This window comes from Mauremys reevesii, linkage group 5 (assembly GCF_016161935.1).
Source record: "Mauremys reevesii isolate NIE-2019 linkage group 5, ASM1616193v1, whole genome shotgun sequence".
NCBI lineage: Eukaryota > Metazoa > Chordata > Testudines > Geoemydidae > Mauremys > Mauremys reevesii.
Genome location: NC_052627.1, coordinates 41,705,268 through 41,729,736, shown reverse-complemented (window position 1 = coordinate 41,729,736; position 24,469 = coordinate 41,705,268). Strand labels below are relative to the sequence as shown.

Genomic DNA, 24,469 nt, shown 5'->3' with positions numbered 1-24,469 from the left:
GGAAGTAAACTGTCATGCCCAAGACTATAATATAGGCCCTAGGCAGGTTTCTGTTTAGTAAAGTTGGAAATATAACCTTTTGGGGGGTAATATTATATAATATGAAAGCTAGTCTCTCTTCTCACTAGACAAATGTTCTTACTTTTCCTACAAATTTAAGTGAATTTTAACACTTAGGAAAAGGAAGGTAATGGCAATGGCTTGAGCCAGGCATAGTTCAAGCTTTTTCGTCAGTTCTTTCCAGTGCACCTCAATTTTAACTAGCAATATTTGTGATTCCACTTTTAACATATCTGCTCTGGCTATAGATACCACCATGACTGCTATTTCTTCTAGGACCACCTCTCAGCACCCTCTCTAAATAGAGGCATAGGGAAGCTCCCTCTTCCCCTCTAACATACCTGTGTAATGTCTTATATGGGCACCTGAGCACTTGTTGGTGGCAAGTTTGTTGCCTGATCCTCTGCTGGCATGAACCTACTGAAGTTAATATCACAACATTGATTCAGGCTAGCTGAGGAGCTGATCCAGGGGATTCACTACTTGGAATAATATTCAGTGAAGTATGCTTAATACTTCTCACCTTCTCAGACTTCCAAACAAAGAGCAGATTTCCCCTCAACTGACAATAGCTAGTCTCTGAAGCACTCAGAATGGGACCTGCAAAGAAAGAGTGCCTATTTCCTCATCCACACAGAAGGCACAAGATGTAGGGTTTTCCTCATTGTACTTTTTGCATAAAGACTTCTCTTCCCTGTTTTTGGTTGAGCTCTTCATAGACGTCCAGAGAAACAGAGAAGGAGCTTTCTCAACCCTTAGCTAAAGGGGTGAAGTGTTGAATCATCCCTCTCAACAGCATCAGGCATTTGGGGAAATGATGGTCACACAAAAAAAGGGCAATTAAAAACATTTGTTACTTGTGATGCCAATCTCATTAGTATTTGAGTCATCTAAGGTCTTCCAGGAACAGAGTAGACAAGACTTGAAGTTTCTTATGTGAAAAAAACCACTAGAAATAAGAAATGAGGGTAGACCAAGCAAAGCCCCTCACAGAACACCCACAAAACCAGCAGTTGAGACAGGAGGGTGTTACTCTGCTGTAGTAGGTGAATAAGGGCAAGAACTGACTAAAGGGAAATCTGTGGATGAAGCCCTCAGCTGCCCCTGCCATTGTTTTGCAAAGCACAAACATGCCCGAAACCCAGACCAAATTTCAACCTTTTCTCTCCACCTGAAGAGTCTGGAGCTATATTTTTTGCTTCCTATCCAACATAGCATAAGAAGTGGGGAGGAGGGTTAGTAGAGAGAGCATGGGAACAAACAGGCAGGATTGTTGCTTAGAGACAGTGAGCTCAATTCCATTAGTATCTCCACCTAGCAGCTTCATACTTCTCTCATGCATCAGTTTGACCTTGTCACAGTGTAGATTGGATGGATACCCAGATGCAAACTCCATTTCTAGAAATTAAAAGCTACAGCACTATCTAGTTTGTCTCTACATCCATGTGCTGAATTTTATTGGTAAATATCATTGGCATAACCCTAAAAAGTTTGCTTTATAGCTGTACAAACACCGTGTACCTGCAAATTTTCCACCCACTGAGTCAGAGTCCTACATAAAGCCTACCAAGTCCTATAAAAATATGAACTCACTGGATACATGTGAATTTAATAACTGATTTCTTTTAGGACCTGTGATAATTTCAGCATCTGTTTGAAGCACTAATAGCACCAAGTCTAGAGCTCTACGCCATGCCTCCACCTTGGGTGTAACATTGTCATATACCTTTACAGCCTCCTCGGGTTTAGTTGAAAGACCAAAATCCACCATGAGCTTATCTCCTTTATTGAACTCTTTCAGAATATATGCTGAAGGAGAACCATAGTCTGCTGCTTTTTTGAGATGATGCTCAATGGAAGCGCTTGCTTCAAACTCTGATGCATAATGAGCAGTGTTACACATGACTCTTGAAAGGTACTGATGCCAACCACTTGCCAGAGCTTTAAGTACAACTGGTTTATACTGTGTCAATGATTTTGTCAGCCAACAAGACGACATGTAAAAATCCCCTGAAGGTTTTTTATCTGGTTGCTTTAAAGATTGTTCTTCAAGCTTCTTTAGATGACTGAGGCACAACAGTTCAACAGCACCACCTCCAGGAAAAACTTTCTGGTCAGTTAGAGCATGATGCAGGCGATAAGCACAAGTCCAGAACTGATCTTCAGTGATTTGCATCTTTGAAGTTACTGTGCTACTAAGCACAGCTGTTACCAGATGAATTCCTTCAGTCTTTATACTGATTGGCACTTTGTTATCCAATTCCATTGTGCTCAAGTCACCAGTTCTCCAGAAATCCACCCAGACACTGCTACCCACACAATAACTATTTACCTGGGAAAGGTATGTCACCAGCTGCACTCCTGTGCCCTTCCCAAAAGCATGTAGCACATTGAGAGTTACTGGATTGATTATCAATATGTTATTCAGGATGCATCTTTCCATTAAACTTTCACACACATTTCCTTTTACCAAAACTAAATTTACTTTTGCTTGTATTAAAATATCTAACACACAATTTATCCATAAACTTTCTGAGCTACTTTCTTGTAAACCTACATTTTCCGATATTGTTCTGACATTTGATGGTCTATTAAATCCCAAGTGACGATACTTTTCTGTTAGATCACCATCTACAAGAAGAATCTGAAGCGGTCTATCCTGAAGTTGCTTGGTAACAGTGGCTTTCTCTGGTGATACTAAAGTGATATACCCTGGACACACACAAGAATAATGTTCAGACAATCCTGGTAAACAGCATGTCACAACTTCTGCAATATTAAATTGAGAAGAACCTGTGTGATCAGCTACTTCTTGTTGGCATCTGACAATATCCTGTACCAATTTCATGCTAGACTGATTCCCATGGCTAAGAGCCATTGCCAACTGTCCAAAATCATTAAATTCATAAGGCCATGCTGCAGGCCCAGTGGGAGGACCCCCAAAATTGTCTACTTGGAGTGAACAATGTTTTTTTCCTGGAGTGTTAAAGTATCTACTATGAGTTAATCTTGTTCTTTTGATATAGCTGGATGCAATCAAACTGCTTCCAGGAACTGTAGGCATAGTTTTATTGCCCACTGGTTCAACCAATGAGGCTGTTATATAGTCTGTAGGGCATAGATGTGAATTCAAACATCTGTTATGAGGATCGCTAGGGCTTGTTTGATGAGAATGAAGGCCTTCAGGAACACTTTCTTCTTTAGATACAGGAACCTCTTTAATAATATGCAGAAGAGGATTTAAAAAACGGTTAGCTCCAATACCAGGAGTTTTAGTTTCAATAATTTGGGGCCCCAGACTGCTAGAAGGGAAGTGAATGGGAACAGAATTAGGCCCTTTATATAAATCATGTACTGATAGCTGAAGACATTGGACTTTTTCACTGCAAGAGTTCAATCCTTCAGACATCACAGATACTATTAGTGAAAAAGGAACATTCTGCTGAAGGCATTCAAGTACAGCACTGCTCCATGCACCAACAAGAAACAACAGGGTAGTCATTCCAGTTTTATATTCTTTGTTCTGTGCCTGAATTGTTTCATTAAGAAGCTGTCCCACTGCACTAGTTAAATCCAAACTTTCAAGAAGTCTAACTGCAGAACAAGTCAAAACACCCTCACTGGTGCTTTCATCTACAATAAATTTATATGATTTTACTGGCCCTAAAAGTGTTCTTCCTATTGATGTTAAAGATGAAAGCTGCTGAAGTCCAATGTGACGTCTTCGGTTCATATTTCTGAAAGCCATGATCAGCAGTCAATATCTGTAAACAAAATACAAGTTTATTGCTTCTGTCCTTATTAAGCTAGACTTCATACTTCACAAAAAATTAACAGCACACAGTATATAATTAACAAAAATTAACTGAATACCGATTGGGTGAAGTAATTTTACGCTGCATGTATTGTATTATAAGATGCTCATGTCTGACGCATGCAGTTGTTGAAATGTTGCACTGCTAAGACATTACAGAAGATTTTTTCCCCAAAATTAAAAGCTTTTAATTTTACCCTATTAATCAAGTATTTTATTTAATAAAGCAGATCAGATTTAATCATAAAAAAAGACCATCACTCCTTAAGACTAAAAACATTCCTCTCCCGACTTCTTTTCTTATGTCAAATCTTGCATTTGTTTTGCCTTATTCAGAATGCATGTTGTCAGGGCTGGAAACATATCTTGTCTGCAAACACTAGTAGGCATAGGTTTTACTACCCTTAGTGATACCACTGACTTCAAACTGAGCTTGAAAGGGACCAACTACCATATTTCCCATGAAGATATTTCATTCCCACTCAGTGGCAGGCTCTCCGAACACAGTCATGAAAAAATGGTCTAAAGCAGGGGTTCTCAAACTGGGGGTCGGGACCCCTCAGGGAGTCGTGGGGTTATTACATGGGGGGGCTCACGAGCTGTCAGCCTCCACTCCAAACCCTGCTTTGCCTCTTGCATTTATAATGGTGTTAAATACGTTTAAAAGTGTTTTTAATTTATAAGGAGGGGGTCACACTCAGAGGCTTGCTATGTGAAAGGGGTCACCAGTACAAAAGTTTGAGAACCACTGGTTTAAAGCCACACTTCTTTATGCCTCATGAATAAAATACAAAGATTTTACAGCTTGGACTTCAATGGCACTGCTCAGAGAAATAAACAATTTTAAATCACTTTCTTTAACGTATCAAAACGGAATGCCTTCTCTTTCCCTATATAACCTCTCCACTTCACAGCCTCTTTCAGTGTTGAAACATCCGCTCTCCTCCCTGTCACTCAGGCCCATAAACTGGTAGTCCTCTTTGACGACTCCTCCTTACTTGCCCCAAACGTTCAGGCCATTTACAAATAATACTGCTTGTCCCATCACAATATTTCTAAGGGCATGTCTACACTGAACACTCAGGAAAGTTAATTCACAGTGAATTAAGCCAAAGCAAACTAAGGCCACTTTACTTCTGACCAAGAGCATCCACTCAGGGGTTTAATAAGGTTTAACTAATGCAATTTAAAGTCAAAAGTTCAGTTATCTGAACTTTCCTGAGTGTCCCTATGTAGACATGCCCCAAGATCCAAAAACTTTTCCTACTGACCCTCTAGCTAAAATTCTTGTCCAGCCCCTCCTATTCTAATCTATTACCTTCTTTCTACTCTTTGGCCTCTCTGACACCCACATAATACCCCCTCCAGACTATATAAAATGACACTGCTAAAATCATCTGCCTTGTTTGTTGTTCTGACTGTGTCACCCTATCTTTGAATTCCTCCAATGGCTTACTCTCCTGTCCCACAGTCAAGATCAAGCTTTGTGTCCTCACATAACTTTGCCTTTGCCATTTATTCATCCTTGTCCCTTTTCATGACATCCCCTGTCCCCCTTCCATTCCATTAACAAGGCTGCCTAGTACATTCAAGGCTGCCTAGTAAAGTTTTAAAGTTCTGCATGTAAGACAGCAACATTTTTACAGGTTCATTTATACATTTGTTCCATGCAATGTCTTTGCAGGCCACAACAACGAGCCAGAAGTATCTTGCCTCTGAACTAAGGCTTAAAGGAACCATTGAAGTTTGAATTGAACACAGAACTTTCTTTTAATTTACTTAAGACTTAAGTAAGACTTAAATCAGTTCCAAAAGAATCACTGACTCAGAATAATTTTATTCCACACGTCTCTAATTATTGTGATTATTTTTAAAGTAGGATTTTAAATAAGCAACTCATTTTAACTTCTCAAATTGTATTGAAGAGGGATGGGAAGGGGAACGTGCACCTAAAAAAAGAAAAAAGGCCTAAGTGTTTCTGGTAACTTATCTTGGCAGCCTCTTGGGGTAATAATCTAGGCTTGCCATGCTATATCTCAGTATTTTCCAAAAAAATCCTCCTTTTTCATTAGTGTCAAGTATCAGAGGAGTAGCCGTGTTAGTCTGGATCTGTAAAAGCAGCAAAGAGTCCTGTGGCACCTTACAGACTAACAGACGTATTGGAGCATGAGCTTTCGTGGTCGTCAGATTCATGAGTGGAATCCTTAACAATTTTACTTGCCAGTTACACCATTATTTCTTTATTTATCCTGACACTGTGGCGAATGAAGACAGACAAGGATGGATTTTAAGCAGCAGGCTGAAACTTCATTAAACTTGTGGGGCACTTGCTGTCCTGTCACCCATACCCTCACATAACAGACATTTTAAATGGTTTCAGTGCAGGAGTTACGAGGCTCCTACCATATGAACCAATTACTTAGAGCAGACCCTCTCAACTTACCCCTAGGATTCAGGTCACTCTTCTGAATCCTATCAGTGCCCCCACCACCCATGAGGGGGACAGAGGTTACTAAATGGTAGTAGGCATCAGCCTGTGAAGGCCATAAGGTCTTCCGCATCCCATCAACACAAAGCCCAGGTCTTCTACTTCTGGGAATCGTTTTAAATGCACTGGAAAGTGGCTGCAAGGTGCAACAAACTAACAGCCCTATTAACTACCAAGGCTATGTCCACACTTAAACTGCTGCAGCGCTTCAGCATAAACACTCACTACAGTGTGCGTGCACGTGGGGGTTCTCCTGTCGCTGTAGTTAATCCACCTCCCGGAGAGGCAGTAGCTAGGTTGATTGAAGAATTCTTCCATTAACCTAGCACTGACTACACCTGGGGTTAGGTTGGCTTTTTCACACCCTTGAACAACAGAGCTGGGTTGACCTAACATTTTAGTATAGACCTGGCCTCAATCCTATTCCTATTTAACCTAAGTGCACCTCCAGAATGCTGAGAGGAAGGGGGGAAAAAAAACCTCTACCAGAACTATGAGAATTTGGTCCCAATAGAAGAAAAACCCCTTCCTGACCCCCAGACAGGCAACTGGTCAGACCTGCAGCATCTGCAAGACACAGCTGTGAAAATATACTTACAGGTAACAGGGTGGGGCTGTTGAGCAAAAAGAGGCTCTGCCTGGGCCAAGCTAGGGTTTAAATTATGAAAGGGGAAAATGAGAAACCAATCAGCTCCCCTCCTCTCTAGCTGGCCAGTGAGTAGATAAAGCCTCTGGAGGGGGGAAGGGCTACTCCTGCAACCCCCCTGCCCCCATGAGTGGTGTTCTCTCTGTTTCTACTGGGACTTACCCCATCACCAGCAGTCCCATCAAGTTTTCTACCCGTTGAGGAAGATGTGCCTCAGTACTGAACCTGTGCTTCTGCATGGGGGTTAAGAGGCACCATGGTGCTGTCTATCAGATGAGATGAAAAACCAAAGTCCAGTGATTTGTGATAAATGATACTGTGGCACCTTCTGTAAAGCAGAGGCAGTTGCACCAGCGCTATGGTCAAATTCCAACACTGTCAATTACAGGCTGTTCACCTAAAGTTTCCCCTGATATTTCAACTGAAAAAGGTAATCCTCACTTCCTGTCCTAAATCTGGACTGCTGCTGTAAAACAGATGCTTCATTTCACCCTATAGGGTATACTAGAGATGTGAAGTAATCCCTACAGTGCTATGTATAACTTGTAGATCAGTTCATAAAGCAATTTGGGTATCTTTTGCTTGAGACATTTTATTTAAAAGATCCAGTGATACTCATTTTTGAGCTATAAAAGCTTGTAACTTTTTTCTTTTCCATCATGCATACATGTACATCGGTAATAACCATAACATACAAGTGACTGTAACACAGGAAATCAACATGTGGTACAAGACATTGCATTTAGAATTTAGTCATTTCACACTTCTTTCTCCACCCATCCAAAAAAAAAAAAAGTTAGTTTGGGTTATATTTTCAAGTTACCTAAATCAGAAAAGGCCAGGGAAGAGTGAAGAAAGAAAAGGAGGAAGACCCTGTAAGATAATGAACGAGTAAGAGGTGGAATTGTCTATGGAGAAGCATCAATGGAGAAACTGAGGTCTTGTCTACACTGCAAATGCTTTGCCAGCATAGCTATGTTGGTATAGCTATGCTGGCAAAGACCAGTAGTGTAGACACAGTATATGCCAACAGAAAGCCACCTCCAAGTGACATCAGCTACCCCGACAGAAGCACTCATCTGTCAGCACAGCTGCATCTACACTGGGGGTTCTTCCAGAATAACTATGTTACCTAGGGGATGTGATGTTTTAACTAGCCTGAGACTCTTTGATAGAAACTGCCTTACTGTGTTTCTATCAACCCTACCTGTGCACTGACTTAAAGGACCAACTCCACTGAAAAGCCTATCCTCTGTAAATAGCTGAGCAGAAGAAAACTCTTTTCTAGAAAAAGAGTATGTTTCATTGCATCATCTTTTTTGGCCTAAAATGTGCAGCTTATTTTTACAATCTGAAACAGAGAGACTGTATGTTTGTATTACTTTGCTTTGCTTTCCCCAGTAGCATCTTAATCTTTAAAGGTCTTTCTACACTATAAAATTTTGAATCAATTTTCCAGCTCTTAGTATATCATCATGAAGTGTTAGTAAAAACTGCTGAATTGTCTGTACATAAGCACACATACCCACCCACACACCCATTTGCTAGCCCTGGTGCAGCTGCAGTTACTGGAAAACAGGCAGCTGAAAAATGTTTTAGTTTACTATGAGCCATGCAGAGTAACAGCAGTTCCTTATCCCATCTACCTCAAGCATATTGCTATTTGGAGACTGATAGTTTCTCATCAATTTTTCTGGCTAGAGACAGGGGGCTTGTCTACACTTACAGTACTGCAGTGGCACAGCTGCACTAGTGCTTCTGCAGTGCTTAAGGAAGATACTACCTACACCAACTGAAGAGCTTCTCTGGTCAGTGTGAGAGGTGGTGCCTATGTTGAAGGGAGAAGCCCTCCCATTGACATAACACAGTCTACACTTGGAGTTAGGTTGGTATAATCGTGTTGCTCAACTATGTAGTTATTTTACAGTCATAAGTTGGCAGTGTAGACCAAGCCTGAGTCCTAAAAGACTGCATTCCTTTTTCATTTGAATACATACTTGGGTGGCTAGCCCAAGATATCACCCATGCCACTGTTGGTGTCACTAGGCATGACTCTAGGTAACTCAGGAGGGTGGAAAACCATAAGTGTCAATGAAGCCTTCCTGTACCAGGCCTGAATGAACTAAAGTCACTCCATGTCTGACCAAAGCCTTTCCATGTTTGAACTTTAATCGACCTAACAAGCTAGCAACAGAGAATGGAATGTGTAACAGCTAGTTATCAGGTGCAACCCCACTCACACCGGTACTAGGAAATAATGAGGCCTGTATGCCTCTGGCTAAGGGGCAAAATAACAGATCAAAAGAAATAAAACAAGATAACGGTTCAAAGAAGAGTTACTAATGAGCTAGGCTGGTTCCCGCCAAGTATGACTTAACTGCTTAATGTAATTGCTATTGCAAAGTGTATCTGCTACATGGGAATGAAAGGTAGGGGGAGTGGGGGGGGGATAGAAGAGGCTTAGTTAAAGTTATGTATAAAAAAGAGAAAAGCTGCTGTAGCTGGGTGCTTGATCTGAGACAAGTCTGTCTCCTGGCACTGCTTTGAGATCTCAAATAAACTTTGTCTGCTTCTCCACCTTGGTGTGTTTATTGGAGCGAAGCACACCGGGCAACGAACCGCTGTAGCTGACCTCGGGCACTCTGTGCCGGCAACACCACCACAGCCCCCCTTTTATTTTTTAGCATACTTGTTTGGGTGGAGTTAGTGTGGGTCTATCTAGCTGCTCTGGGAAGCACACTCCCAGCAGTTGTGTAGACATACCTTGTTACATCCCTAAGCCAGCAGCAGCTGCAGAGAAGGGGGACTGTCTCTGCAGGAGCCTCTTATGCAAGGTGTTGCACAGTGGCAGTATCATAGCCAATGAGGTTAATCTGAGGCGTGATTATTGCTAGTTGAAAACTTTTCCCTAAGTCCTTTAAACATTGCCAGAGTGGCATAAAGGGGGACACATAGCTCAGTGGAGAATTGCCCCCTCCTTTTTTTATTTTAAATTAATGTCTAGAACCTGAAGTTAAATTTTGCAACAGGGATGGTAAATTCCACAGCATCTCAGAAGTAAGGTGACTAGATAGCAAGTGTGAAAAATCGGGACACTTTTGGGGGAGGGCAAAGGAGGGGCACGGATGTATAGTTACCCATATAAAGCACAGCCCCTAATAACAGGATGGTCCCAGTAATAGCAGGACATCTGGTCACCCTATCTCAGAACACACGGGACCCTGAGTAGGTGCATAGGCATCACACTGCCTGGAGTGCTGCATTCCTGACTCTGCCTGTTTGCAGGTAAGGCAGGTATCTTCACAAGCTCAACCTGCAGGGCACGTGACAGCCTCGCATACAGTGTTGTGGCCAGTGACCCAGTCTCAGAAGCCTGCATTCCTTTTCCCTAAAGAAGGGTCTGCAGCTCTGTTAAACACACAGGGAAACCCCTGTGTACATTGTATCGGTTTTAAAAAGGGAAAGAGAGCGAAGGAGCAAGTTGGCTGAAGGCGGTGAGGCACTCGAACAGACTTTGCTCATTAGCAGAGGCCTCCCCCCACCTAGTCTGGCCAAGCGCATGGCCTACCTACTATTGGACCCAAGTCTCAAGGGGGAAACTACACAGCCCCCCCTCACCCCAGGCGGTTTCTCTCCCCGGAATGGCTCCGAGACCAGCCCCTTGGAGCCGCTGCTAAGGGGTCTCGGCGGGGAGGCGCTCTTCGCGGCAGCGGGCTCACAGGCGGCTGCAGCACACGGATTCCCGCGGGAGGGACGAGCGCTGCCCCCGCCTGGGCTGTGGTTACCCCAGCTGGGAAATGGCCAAACCCACTCACCGCCGCAGCGGGAAGCCGGGCTCAGCCGCTCGGGCCCTCAAGAGAGGCAGGGCCGCCCCGCCCCGCTCTGCTCTACTGACCGCTCTCCGCTGCCAGCCCCGCTCTCGCGCTCCCCACGCGCAGGGGAGGCCCCGGGCCGCCCGCGGGGGAGGGTCACTCCCGTTCTAAACGCGGCCCAACAGCCGCGCACGCAGCGCGGGATTTCCGTCGTTTCGGCTACGCGCATGCGCCCAACCTCCCGGAGGCAACCAAAACGGGGATTTGTTGCCAGGACAACGACGCCTGCGTTTGTAGTGTGTATCCAAGCCAACGGGCAACATGGCGTTCGGTGTGACTTCACAACGCCCGCCGCACCTGACTGGCCCCGGGTGTGGAGGTGGGCGGGGCTTCGGGGGCATTCTCGCTGGTCATTGGACGGGCCGCGCTGCCGGCCCCAGGAGAGGGGCTCCGTGTGTGCTGGTGGCAGAGCAGTTGGCGCCCCGCGAGCCCCAGTGCCGCGTGTCGGATGGTGCGTGTGCAGCCCCCCCCCCCCCGGCCCCAGCAGCGCTGGCCTCGCCCCCACCTGCCCCCACCCGCCCCAGCCCTCAGGGCGCGCCGGGAGCCCTTCCCCAGGCCTGGGGGAGACGAGCTGCCAGCCCCCGGACCTGGGCACCGTGGCGCAGCCCGTCCCGATCCAAAGCGTCGAGGCTGAGGCGTTGAGCGCCCCGCCCCGCGTGAAGATGCGGGGGAGGGGGGGTCGGTCCCAGCCCTGCTGCAGCAACCAGTGCTGGGCCCTCTGGGCAAAGCTGCGATGGCGGGGGGAGGAGCAGGGCTCGCTCCAGGCAGGCTGGCATGCGGGTGGTGGTCGCGCTAAGCACTGGCTCGCCTGTTTTTAAAGCTGTTACCATCAAATCGCGGACATCCTGTCAAGGGGTTAATAAAGGAGCCTTCTTCCGCACTGGTCAGACAGGCTGCTAGATTCTGGCCTCCTGCAGGGGATTCTGGGTCTTCAGGGTTGATGATTCAAGGAGCTGGTCCGGTGCTGCTTTTTTTTAAGTTATAGGGAGACCCCTGATTAGCAACTTTACAGAGTATCCTGTATTTGCTTGCATAGGCCCTAGGGTGGCTCATCCCCATGTGACCACTAATCCATACACACTTCCCTTAATCTGGGGTCCTTGGTAAGCACCTGTTGTTTCTCTGAGCTACACCGAGAGAAAGTGTCAGAGAGGCTAAGACACTTGAGTTCACCTTGAAGAGCTGCTGCTCAGCCCCTGGAAAACTAGTCTTTTCAGGTTTTCCACCTATTTCACTATTTTTGGTTGTTGGTATGTTATGGGGCATTATTGATTTTGGCTAGATTGCAGGATGCTAAAATAAACTTACCCAAATTTAATTCCAGTAGGACAGGTAAAAATTCCTTTTTTGAGGATGACATAGTAATGTCACTCTTTTGTCTAGTAGAGATAAAATACCAAACATGACAAATCTGCAGTTTGAATTTTGGGTGTGGTAACATGCAGGGCACACACACAGTGCCACTTAGAATGGGTAAATGTGCTCTCCTAATTAATTTACCCAGTTCTGGTGTCTGACTGTCAGTTAGCATACACAGCAATTATGTGGGCGAGAAAAGAATGTAAATGGAATAGTTGCACTAAAGAACTTGTGCAGTGTTAAAATTTGAAATGTGTGGAAAGAACAATAAGCAGTGTCCATTTGATCAATTAGATGTATGGAAATTTTGAAAGACAGGTGGTTTGGGCCTCTGCTGTATAACAATTTATCCTTCCTTTTCAATTAGAGAGTCTCCCCGTGAGTCCCTCTATTACTTAAATGTGATATCTTAGGGGTTTTAAAATATTAAAAATCTGGAGCAGCCGTGTTAATGGAAGGAAAAGTGAGAGGTTTGCAGGAATAATGGGTTCCTAAGCCAACCTGGTATGGACAAGTCACGTTAAAAATAAAATTCCAACCCAAAATAGAATCTTAAAAAATGTTACTTACTTTAGTGGCATCCTACTGACAAAGTTACGGCAGGGCCTGAAAAGTCTAATTTCTTACTACAGGTAAGAAACTTTTCCTACTAAGTGTAAAATTAAACTTCCATTGTAATTAACTTTTTATTTACTTCTCTCACCCATAAAGTTTGAACTTTTGAATACTGTCTTCATGTTAACTTAGGCAGAATCAAGAATCAGGACTGAAGCCTCTTGTGTTCAGAGATGTGGTGGAAGTTGCCATTCCTATTGCAGAATTGTACTCCAGATTATAAGATTTACATTTAAATTAAAAAAAAAAAGGAGGAAGGAAGGAATGCAATTCTCCATTGAAATATGTCCCCTTTATACTACTCTGGCAATGCAAAAGGGACTTGGGGAATACACCCTGCATAGCCAGCCCCCTTTCCTCTCTCTGACTGCCAGTGACTTAGGGGTGTATTAGAGCTAGGTGCTATACTTGCCATTTTCTGGTTTCTGTGGCCCAGGGTGCCAATGAAAGAGTATAAGTTACAGCAGCTCAGAGGCTGCTCTAATTTAACCAAGGGCAAACCCCAAATAATCCCAGAATAAGCACTCCCATTTCTGTGCTGAACAAGTATTGAGGTACTCTTGAATCATGCTCAAAGTTGAAGCCTATAGTGCTAGCCATTATGGTTGTAATGATAGATTTCTTTTAATGTTTTCAAGGTTAAATTAGTGCCGTGCTGTCTACAGACAGACTGAAGCAGTAGTCAAGAAATGTAAACATCCTCAGTCATCTAAGTGGTGAGTTAATACTGCCACTGAAAGATGACAGTTTGTGTAAACAGTGTTAATTATTTAATTGCTGATTATTCTGGCAGAAACATCTAGCTAATGTCTTTTTCCCATGCTGCCAAAAGCTTAACACTTTCTCTTTGAGGTGGTTCCTGATAGAATCCTTTTACTCAGACTAGGTGCTGGCCAGAACTGAGCCAACATCTACCAGTTGCAGTAACAGACATTCTCTTTGTTCTACTATTGCTGAGCATTTTTTGGTTTGTTTTTTAGAAATGAGTCTTTACCAACTTTTGTCTTTCATCCATTTATTGAAGGCATCTAACTACAGAAAAGCTGGCTTGGGTGCTGCCCAGCGGAAAAAAAGTGGATTGAAACCAGAACTAACTGAAGAACAAAAGCAGGAGATCAGAGAAGCTTTTGATTTGTTTGATACTGATGGATCTGGAAGCATTGATGTAAAAGAACTGAAGGTTGTAACTTTTTCTTTATGTTTATTTTCAAAGTTGTTGCTGTTAACCTGCTCTATTCACCAGTGTCTAAACTCAGTTGTAGACTGGCATTGTCAGTCACAAATAATATATGAAATGGCTTGTTTTCTGAGAACTAAATTTTACAAATGTAAACCAATTCTTGGATGCCCAACAGGGCCAGATTAATTCTCCTGTGGGCCTGGGGCTATTAGATTTTGTGGGGCCCCTATATACAAGTCTTTTCCCTAATTTAAAACAAAATGATCACAATTCTGGCATTGAGACTATTAATGCTATACTAAACTTGCCTTTTAAATAACATAAAGCCGTTCTGTGGTTACATTTCAGTCTTAAAACATGTAGAATAGAGGTAGTTAATTCAAAATAGCCTGCTTCTTATCTTAGAACAGCTGTGATATTCGTTTCTTTCTGGGAGGGAGTTTGGGTGCAAGAGGGAGCTCTAGGCTGGGGCAGAAAGTCAGGGTGCAGGAGAGGTTGAGGGGTGCGGGCTCTGGGAGAGAGTTTGGTGCAGGAGGGGATTCTGACCTGGGGCAGGAGGTTGGGGTGCAGGAGGGGGTATGAGGTGCAGGCTCCGGCCAGGAGGCGCTTACCACAGGCAGCTCCTGGCCGACGAGGCAGCAGGGCTTAGGCAAGCTGCCTGTCTGCATGCTGTGGCCCCATGCCACTCCCGGAAGTGGCCGGCTGCTGTCACGTCTCTGAGCACCCTGTGGGGAAGGGGACAGCGTGTCTCCAAGCGCTGCCCGCAAGTGCTGCCCCCGCAGCTCCCATTGGCTGGGAACACAGTGCTGGGGCGGCAGGTGGAGGTGCCTTTGACCTGCCCCACAGGGGCCGCAGAGACATGCCAGCAGCTGTCCACTTCTGGGAGCAGCGTGGGGCCACGGCATGCAGACAGCCTGCCTGAGCCCTGCTGCGCCGCTGGACTGTTAGTGACCTGGAGATTGATCCTGGAACCTCTGCCAGGAGATCGCAATCAGTTGATCGCGATAGACAGGTTGGTGATCACTGAATTGTATATAATTATGGATTTATTTTTGAGGGACCCCCCCTTCACCTGAAGTCCTGGGCTGCAGCCCCTAAAGCCCCTGCATTAATCCGGCCCCAGTGCCCAACTGGAGAAATCTCAGGCTGGATGTTCAGATGTGTTGAGTTACTCCCAGCTCCTGTTGACTTAAGTGACTTTAAACACTAAACCTTGTCAGCACAGGCTGGCTGGTCTAATTAATATATTGATACTATGTAAGAGTTAATTTTAGAACCAATGGATGAACTTAGCTGCTATGATGACAGAAATTTGCAATATTATTTCTTAGGTAAAATAATTCAATGTGTCACATGCATTCATGATTTTTAGCACTGTTCAGGAAATGGATTTTTCAATTTGGGAGGAGTTTCATGACTCTGAAACTTCTTCCATTCTGAAATGGAAAGAAAAAAAAATGGGAATTTTCCTTGACCAGAAATACAGAAAAATTTCTGGTTGATCCAAACATACCCCAAATCCACCCTTATCCAAGTATTTTTGAAATTGAATGTGATCTTTCTAAATTAAATTTGCTTCAGGCACCTAGCATGCTCCTGATGCTATATAAATAAATTTTTGAGTAGCAGCAAGCATAGTTCAAGGTGCTGAAAGACTGCAGGTACAAAATTTAATTTTAAAAATACCTTCTGTTAACCCCATCTATGACAGTCTAAATCAGTGATTATCAAACTTTTGTACTGGTGACCCCTTTCACATAGCAAGCACAAGCCCCCCTTATAAATTAAAAACACTTCTTAATATATTTAACACCATTATAAATGCTGGAGTCAAAGCAGGGTTTGGGATGGAGCGTGCAACCCCCCCATGTAATAATCTCACGACCCCCAGTTTGAGAACCCTTTGTCTAAATTACATGTTTGTAAAGTTAGGTTTTGTATTTTGTTTGTGGCCCGTAAAAGGCAGGGATTTTGCTTTCTGACGGTCACACTGACTGGTTTTAAAAGATCTTAAATACCTAATAGTTGTTACATTTCTAGGTTTTGGGTTTTTTTCTCTTTTTAAATAAATATCAAAAAAGTCCCTAGAGCTAGGAATGGGGATTCCTTTTAACTGTTTATATATCAATAAATAGAATAGTTATGTTTTATAATTTACTTGAGGCCTGTTCCTCCTTACCTTAACATTAGTGGGAGTTTTGCTGTACAGTTCAATAGGAGTAGGATCAGTGAGAACAGGAGACCTGCAGAGACTTGAAGTCCCAGTTAAACAATTCAGTTCATCTGTAAGATACCCTAAAAACCAATATGTAATTTAAGAAATTTGTTGTTTTTGTTAGTGCGGTAAGTCACAAAAAACTACTCAACTCTAAAGGAAAAATGCCATTACTGTGTAATGCTACCATTAATAATTAAAAGGATGACAAATGTAGATAAGAATTTCTTTGAGATTTATATGCTTTAAGTTATAGTTGCAGTTTGAGGAAAAGAACTGAAACACTGCTTCATGCAAATGGTATAGGTATAATTCTAGTGGCATCTTGTTGTATATGTTAACTGAATTGCTCTTTGTTGCAGGTAGCAATGCGTGCTTTAGGCTTTGAGCCAAAGAAAGAAGAAGTTAAAAAAATGATAGCAGATATCGACAAAGAAGGAAGTGGCACCATTGATTTTGAAGACTTTCTGGCCATGATGACCCAAAAAATGGTAATCATCTACTTTGCTGAAAAATCAAATGCAATAAATGAATGAGGGCATTTAGACAAATGGGTTTTTATTTTTTCTTGATTTTCATTTTAGAATGAGAAAGATTCAAAAGAAGAAATGTTGAAAGCCTTCAGATTATTTGATGATGATGGGACAGGAAAGATTTCTTTCAAAAATTTAAAGAGAGTTGCCAAGGAGCTAGGAGAGAATTTAACAGATGAAGAATTGCAGGTAAATTCTGACCTTTGTAATCATTTCCCAACAAACTTTGGGCCAGTTCTTTAGCTCTGTCAGGCACAATTCAGGCTATTCTGAAAGAAAGACAGGAGGCAATAGACATGTTTTAATTAGGCCACAACTTTATTCACCTAAAATATCTGAGAATACCCAGCAATAAATCACACAGTGCAGGTCATCATCATTTTCTTAATTGTTTCCACTTATCTGGGAGGCTGCCGTCAAGCCCTTCTCCATCTCAAAACAGAAACCCAAAAGGATACAATCAGAAGGAAACATGAGCAACAATTGTTAATGACTCCTACCCCATTGCTTGGTCTTCACCACCTAGTTATATTATCCGCGTATCCAAAACGTGAGCCCATGCTGGTTGACCGGAACTACACCTGCCACGCTTTCCCACCAAGGGAAGCCTGCAGTTTCTGTAACAATTATTAGCCTGCAACAGTTGTGTAAAGCTTTTCTATGGACGTCAACAGCATGTTTTACCCTACAAGTCTCAGGCAACCCCCTTCCTAAAATAGAAGATCCCCACCCCCTTAGCTCTGTGGATAAATCTGTTGCCCCACTTATTTCAGTAACTCCTGCCCTGGAGGAGAGTGGGGCTTGGTGGTCACTCCCCCATCACTGATCCCAGTGAGAGGGCTTGTCTGGAACTATCTGCGGTATAAATATCCCCTACCCTATCCTCAGTCACCTGGAAGGGCCGTCTCCTCCAACCTGGTCCAGCCATTTCTTGTTTCTCCTTGCTCCTCTGCCTTCAGTTGCAGAAGTAGCTCTTATAGGGTTAACAACCACTTTTGTTCTGGCCAGCCAGCCAAAGGACCCACTGAATTCAGTAGGCATTTAGCGTACGTGAGGCATACAGCATTAGACCCAAAACGTGTTCCAAATGTAGATGCATAATTAAATATTTAATGGTGTAAACTTATTTGCTTTTTATATTTTGTTCATATCCTTTAAGTAGGGCTGTCGATTAATCGCAGTTAATTCATGTGATTAACTAAAAAAATTAATCACGATCAGTTTTAATCACAGTTAATATAATACCAATTGAAATTTATTAAATATTTTGGATATTTTTCTACATTTTCAAATATATTGATTTCAGTTACAACACAGAATACGAAGTATACACTGCTCAGTTTTCATTATTATTTATTACAAATATTTTCGCTATAAAAATGATAAACAAATAGTATTTTTTCAGTTCACCTCATACAAGTATTGTAGTGCAATCTCTTTATCATGAAAATGCAACTTACAAATGTAGATTTTTTTGTTACATAACTGCATTCAAAAACAAATCAATGTAAAACTTTAGAGCCTACAAAGTCCATTCAGTCCTACTTCTTGTTCAGCCAATCGCTAAGACAAACAAGTTTGTTTACATTTATGTGAGATAATGCTGTCCACTTATTTACAATGTCACCAGAAAGTGAGAACAGGCGTTCGCATGAGACTTTCATAGCTGGCATTGCAAGGTATTTACGTTCCAGATATGCCTAACATTCATATGCCCCTTTATGCTTTGGCCACCATTCCAGAAGACATGCTTCCATGCTGATGATGCGCGTTAAAAAAAGAATGCGTTAATTAAATTTGTGACCGAACTCTTTGAGGGAGAATTGTATGCCTCCGGCTCTGTTTTACCCACATTCTGCAATATATTTCACGTTATAGTAGTCTCACATGACTCAGCACATGTTGTTCATTTTAAGAACACTTCTACTGCAGATTTGACAAAATGCAAAGCAGGTATCAATGTGAGATTTCTAAACATAGCTCCAGCACTCAACCCAAGGTTTAAGAATCTGAAGTGCCTTCTAAAATCTGAGAAGGATGAGGTGTGGACCATGCTTTCAGAAGTCTTAAAAGAGCAACACTCCGACGTGGAAACTACAGAACCTGAACCACCAAAAAAGAAAATCAACCTGCTGCTGGTGGCATCTCACTCAGATTATGGAAATGAACACGTCGGTCCGCATTGCTTGGATTGTTATCGAGCAGAACCTGTCATCAGCATGGACACATGTCCTCTGGATGGTGGATGGAGCATCAAGGGACAGGTGAATCTTTAGCACATCTGTCTGTAAATATGTTGGGATGCCGGCTGCAACAGTGCCATGCGAAAGCCTGTTCTCACTTTCAGGTGACATTGTGAACAAGAAGCAGGCAGCATTATCTCCTGCAAATGTAAACAAACTTGTTTGTCTGAGCGATTGGCTGAACAAGGAGGATGACTGAGTAGACTTTGTAGGCTCTAAAGTTTTACATTGATTTGTTTTTTAATGTAGTTATTTTTTGCACATAAGTCTACATTTGTAAATTCAACTTTCATGATAAAGAGATTGCATTACAGTACTTGTATGAGGTGAATTGAAAAATACTATTTCTTTTGGTTTTTACATTGCAAATATTTGTAATAAAAATAAAGTGAGCACTGTACACTTTGTATTCTGTGTTGTAATAGAAATCAATAGATTTGAGAATGTAGAAAACATCCAAAATATTTAAATAAATGTTATTCTGTTGTTCAATCGCATGCTTAATTTTTTTTAAATCGCTTGAGAGCCCTACTTTAAAGTAAATAAAAGGTCTTGTGTATTGAGTCTGGGTGTTAGTCTTAAATGTTCTTTACAGGAAATGATTGATGAAGCTGATCGAGATGGAGATGGAGAAGTAAATGAGCAAGAATTTTTGAGAATCATGAAGAAGACAAGCCTATATTAATGTTTGCTATTGCCTTTTCTTAGGGTTGTTTAAAAGGTGGCCTGGAAAAGACTTTAAAAATATTAGCTTGCACCCTTTTTTGATGTTTCATAATATATAAAGAAGGCCTATAAGGGGATGTATTTTTGTTCCGTTTCTTTTTTAGATAGTGTTTATTTTTTATGATAAAAATGCAGGGCCTATATAGCCTGGAAGACTGTGGGTGACAGAAGAACTAGTGAAATGAGACATCCCAGGAGTGAAAGCTGAGAAGTAGCGTTAGTCAAACTAATACTCAGTTTTTTGTTTTTATTTTTAAATGTAAGTAAGTTCAGTGGCTAACACTTTAGAGAAAGGACATTGTTGGAAACAAAACCCATGCCCCTTCATTTAAGATGTGAGAGCCTATAATACACATGTTCTCCAGCAAACCTAGGGATGAGCAGAGTTGACTTTCTTGATATTAATTACAGGCTGAGTTTATACTTCCGAAAGGAACAAAGGCACAAGGCCAATATTTTTGTTCTTGTAAGCCTTTCAGGTTTGGTGGCTACCATGTTTATTTCTATTAAGGAATCTAAGATCTGTTGCATATCCATCTTTATTGTTTCTTTACGAAACACTGTTCCTGTGGCCAGTTGTGCTGAGACCCTGTGGCAGGTATGTGTAATAGCAGATAGCAAGGCATTTGGGATAACAGAAGTTGTATTGTACATAGCTATCTCTAGATGTTGTTTCATTTCACAATCGAATGATTGTCTGAAACCTGGCTTATCTGAACTTGTTTTTTCTCATTTTGTTTAGATTATCAGAGTTGTACTCTATAATCATTGGCTTCTCCCAGGTACTGATGCCTGAAGCATTACTGAGTTTCTCCTATTCTTTTAAGTACTTGGAGTGAAATTCACCTGTAGGCAACACTGAAGGCCAGGCTGTGTGCACAAGAGTAAATTTACAACTCTTTCATACAATCTGCTCGCACCTTGATAGTAGAGAAATAATGTGTTATACTATACAGATGTCAAGAACTAGCAAATTAAGAGATTCTATGCATATGGGAGCTGCTTTTTCATCTTTATTTTATAGGAGTACTCATTTTTTTGAGAATGTTCAGGCTGAAATTGGCAATACCTAACTGGCTTCTCAACATTTCCTTTCTGCACACAAGCATATGGCAGTGAGGCTTAACGTGTCAGCTAAGGACATAATCCAGAGGGAATTATCATCCCTGCTTCACTGTCAGACAAACAAATGAAAAGTTGTAAGGAGGCCATAAAACCTAAACAGTATCTTTCTTGATTGCAGCTCCTAAATGGAGTTCAGAAGGGGGAGTGCAACACTTGCAGTTGCTTTGCAGCTGCAAGGCCCCAGCAGCGGAGAGCTAGTCCCAGCTAAGGAAGTGGGGAGAGTTAGTTTATGTGAACTCTTGATTTGCAGATGCAGAGCTGATATGTTTTGTTAGAATCATTCTAGCTTCGGGCTCTGTACTGATCTTTCTCTATATAAGCTAAGCCACACTTAGCTAATATAGAGGTGGGCTCAAATCCATGGATGGCCCTCTGTAGTGAATAGAGCCCATATGAACTAGAACATTTATTTTCCCAAGTCAATGTTAACTTTTTCTACTGCAGTAGATATGACCTATGGTACTGTAAGCTTTTTTTAAATACATTTCAACTTTGTATAAAGTGAAATAAAACAAATTTGCAAGTATACTACTTGTGGAGTTGAGTTCAGGAAATTGAATGTACTATCTAAATATCACTTTGTTTGATTTGTGTGTACAGCAATTCTGGGCAAACTTTTTAGTTCTGTATTTTATAAGACTTTCCAGAAGAGAAATGCATAGCCTCTAAATGTTCTGTCAAATAAAATTTTTTCCCTGGCATGCTGATTAAAAGTTTCTTACTCTAAGCAATTCTATTCAGAAAGGGAAATTTCAGCCTCTAGAAGACTGGGGGAATCCCAGAACTTGTTAGAGTGACTGTACAGTTTTTGAATACTGCAACAGGAAAAGGGTAATGACTCTTGTTTACCTGTGATGCATTTAGGTTCTTCCTGCCCTAATCACATTACTCACAGTTAAACATAGATTGATTCTGAAGCTAGGAAAAACATACATAGACTTACCTATTCATGCTGAAACCTTGTAGCTTGGCCAAAGTGATGAGCTTGTTAATTAACCTCTTCAATCTGAAGTTTTGGACAGTTTTTTTAATTGGAATAGATCTTACTTCTAGTGAATTTTAACAATCATAGAAATGTCAGGCTGGAAGAGACCTCGAGAAATCATCAAATCCAAGCTCCTGCATTGTGGCAGGACCAAGTAAACCTACACCCTCCTTAGCAGGTGTTCATCCAACCTGTTCTTAAAAACCTCCAATTATGGGGATTCCACAACCACCTTGGAAGCCTAGTCCAGAACTTACAATTAGAAAGTTTTTCCTAATTTGTAACCTAAATCACTCTTGCTGCAGTAGGACATGGAGAACAATTGGATTGCTGACCTCTTTATAGTAGCCCTTAACATATCTGCAGACTGTTATGTCCCACTTCAGTCTCCTTTTCTCAAAGCCAAATATGTCCAGGTGTTGTTGTTTTGTTTTTTTTTAAACCTTTCCCCATAGATCAGGTTTTCTAAAACTTTTGTCATTTTTGTTGCTCTCCTCTGGACTCTCCAATTTGTCCCCATCTTTCCTTAAATGTGGAGCCTAGAATTGGACACAGTACTCCAGCTGAGGCCTCACCAGTGCTAAGTAAAGCAGGACAATTACCTCCCATGTCTTAATACACCCCACAATGACATTAGCCTTTTTTGCAGCTGTGTCACATAGACTCATATTCAATTTGTGATCCAGTATAACCCCAGATCCTTTTCAGCAGTACCACCAGTTGTTCCCCATTTTGTAGTTTTGAATTTGATTTTTCCTTCCCAAGTGAAGTACTTTGCACTTGTTTTTATTGAATTTCATCTTGTTGAATTCAGACCAATTCTCCAGTTTGTCACGGTCATTTTGAACTCTAATCCTATCCTCCAAAGTATTTGCAACCCCTCCCAGCTTAGTGTCATCTGCAGATTTTATAAATATACTTCCACTGCATTATCCAAGTTATTAATAAAAATATTCAATAGTACCAGATCCAGAACAGATCCCTGCAGAGCCCCAGTTCATACACCCTCCCAGTCTGGCAGCAAACCATTGATAACTACTCTGAGTATGGACTATTATTTTCTAGGTACTTACACATAGATTGTTTAATAATTTGTTCCAGTAGCTTTGCAGATATCAAAGTTAGGCTGACTGGTTTTTAATTCCCCAGATCCTCTTTGCTCCTCTTTTTGAAGATGAGTTATGTTTGCCCTTCTCCAATCTTCTGGAACCTCACTTATCCTCTTGGAGTTCTCAGCCATAACTGCTAATAGTTTCAGAATTGGTTCAGCTAGTTCTTTAAGTATCCTAAGATGAATTTCATCAGGCCCTGCTGACTTGAATACATTTAACTTATCTAAATATTCTTTAACCTGTTTTTTTTTCCTATTTTGGCTTGTGTTCCCCTTTGTTGTTAATATTAATTGTGTTGAGTGTGGTCACCATTAGCCTTTTTAATGAAGACTGAAGCAAAATAGGCAATAAACACATCATTTTTCTTGATTTCATCAGTTATCTCCTTCCCCACCTACACTTTCCTTCATATTTCTTTTGCTCCTAATACATTTATTGCCTTTTATGTACCTTGCCAGCAGTAACTCATTTTGTGCCTTAGCCTTTCTGATTTTGTTCCTACATGCTTTTGCTATTCTTTTGGACCCTTTCTTAGCAATTTGTACATGGTTCCACTTTTTGTAGCATTACTTTTTGAGCACCTACTGGAACCATATTGGCCTCTTACTACTAATCCTTTCTTTCCTTTGCATCAGGACAGATTGCAGTTGTGCCTTTAATATTGTCTATTTGAGAAATTGCGGGCTTTCCTGAACTCCTTTTTCCTTTGGGTTTTCTTCCCATGGGACCTTGCCTACCAGTTGTCTGAGTTTGTTAAAGTCTCCTTTTTTTGAAGTTAATTGTCCTTATTCTTCTGCTCTCACTCCTTTTTCTTAGGAATTACTAAATCTATATAATTTCATGATCACTTTTGCTCAAATTGTCTTCCGCCTTCAGAATCACTACTAATTCCTTTCGGTTAGTCAGAATCAAATCTAAAATGACAGGCTCCCTGGTTACATCTTCCAGTTTCTGGAACAAATACATTGTCCCCAGTACATTCCAAAAAACTTACTAGAAATTTGGTATTTTGCCATATTACTTTTCTAACAGGCAGCTGGGCAGTTGAAGTCCCCCATTACTTACCATAAGGGACCAGGGCCTACATGATCTGGCCTAGCAGTCACAGCTGGGCTGGTGTCCACAAGTCACAAGGCTGCAGTCAATAAGCAGGGATCAGAGTAATCACTAAAAACAGGATCAGTAAGTAGGAGTCAGAGTCAGGCTGGGGTTAGAGATCAGAGGTAATTACCAGGCTGGAATCAGGAGGCAAGAGCAAGGGTCACAGGCACCTGAAATGGGAGACTGGAGATCAGAAAGCAAGGTAAGGTCTGGAGTCACAGCAAGCCAAAAATCTGCGTGATTACCTAGACAACTTCTTGGAGATCCTCCAGGGTTAAATATTGAGCATGGGCCAGTAAGAAGGCTGCAGGGTGCTGTCTCGCTGGACCCTGTGGGCAGCAGTTTCTGTGCCTAATCGCCACAGTGCTCCCTGGAGGGGACTCTGTATGACATCA

At 41.9% G+C, this 24,469-nt stretch overlaps 2 protein-coding genes and 1 pseudogene across 17 annotated transcripts; 2 read left to right on the top strand and 1 right to left on the bottom strand.

Moving 5' to 3' along the window:
* Positions 1 to 599: 599 nt before the first annotated feature.
* On the bottom strand, positions 600 to 24,445 carry BBS12 (Bardet-Biedl syndrome 12). Of its 16 annotated transcripts, none has more exons than XM_039541994.1 (7): positions 24,320 to 24,445; positions 24,039 to 24,244; positions 22,935 to 23,106; positions 16,984 to 17,051; positions 16,214 to 16,329; positions 11,708 to 11,844; positions 600 to 3,824 (listed from the first exon to the last, which is right to left on the bottom strand). In XM_039541994.1, the coding sequence occupies exon 7, from the start codon at positions 3,806 to 3,808 to the stop codon at positions 1,634 to 1,636; it is 2,175 nt and encodes a 724-aa protein (XP_039397928.1). In that variant the 5' UTR covers positions 3,809 to 3,824; positions 11,708 to 11,844; positions 16,214 to 16,329; positions 16,984 to 17,051; positions 22,935 to 23,106; positions 24,039 to 24,244; positions 24,320 to 24,445; the 3' UTR covers positions 600 to 1,633. The 16 variants fall into 16 exon arrangements, with proteins under 16 accessions (XP_039397928.1, XP_039397936.1, XP_039397927.1 ...); XM_039542002.1 differs by lacking the exon at positions 11,708 to 11,844 and having other exon boundaries at positions 24,039 to 24,108; positions 24,205 to 24,244; XM_039541993.1 differs by lacking the exon at positions 11,708 to 11,844.
* Positions 9,842 to 10,024, top strand: LOC120407209 (annotated as a pseudogene).
* On the top strand, positions 11,127 to 21,404 carry LOC120406845 (caltractin-like). Its single transcript, XM_039542012.1, is given in 6 exon segments — positions 11,127 to 11,305; positions 11,307 to 11,331; positions 13,879 to 14,034; positions 16,612 to 16,740; positions 16,834 to 16,971; positions 19,621 to 21,404. Coding segments are annotated over 6 exon segments (702 nt in total). The 5' UTR covers positions 11,127 to 11,141; the 3' UTR covers positions 19,711 to 21,404.
* Positions 24,446 to 24,469: the final 24 nt, after the last annotated feature.

Excerpts from the sequence above, each read along its gene's own strand:
- BBS12 (XM_039541994.1), bottom strand. The coding sequence starts at position 3,808 with ATGGCTTTCAGAAATATGAACCGAAGACGTCACATTGGACTTCAGCAG.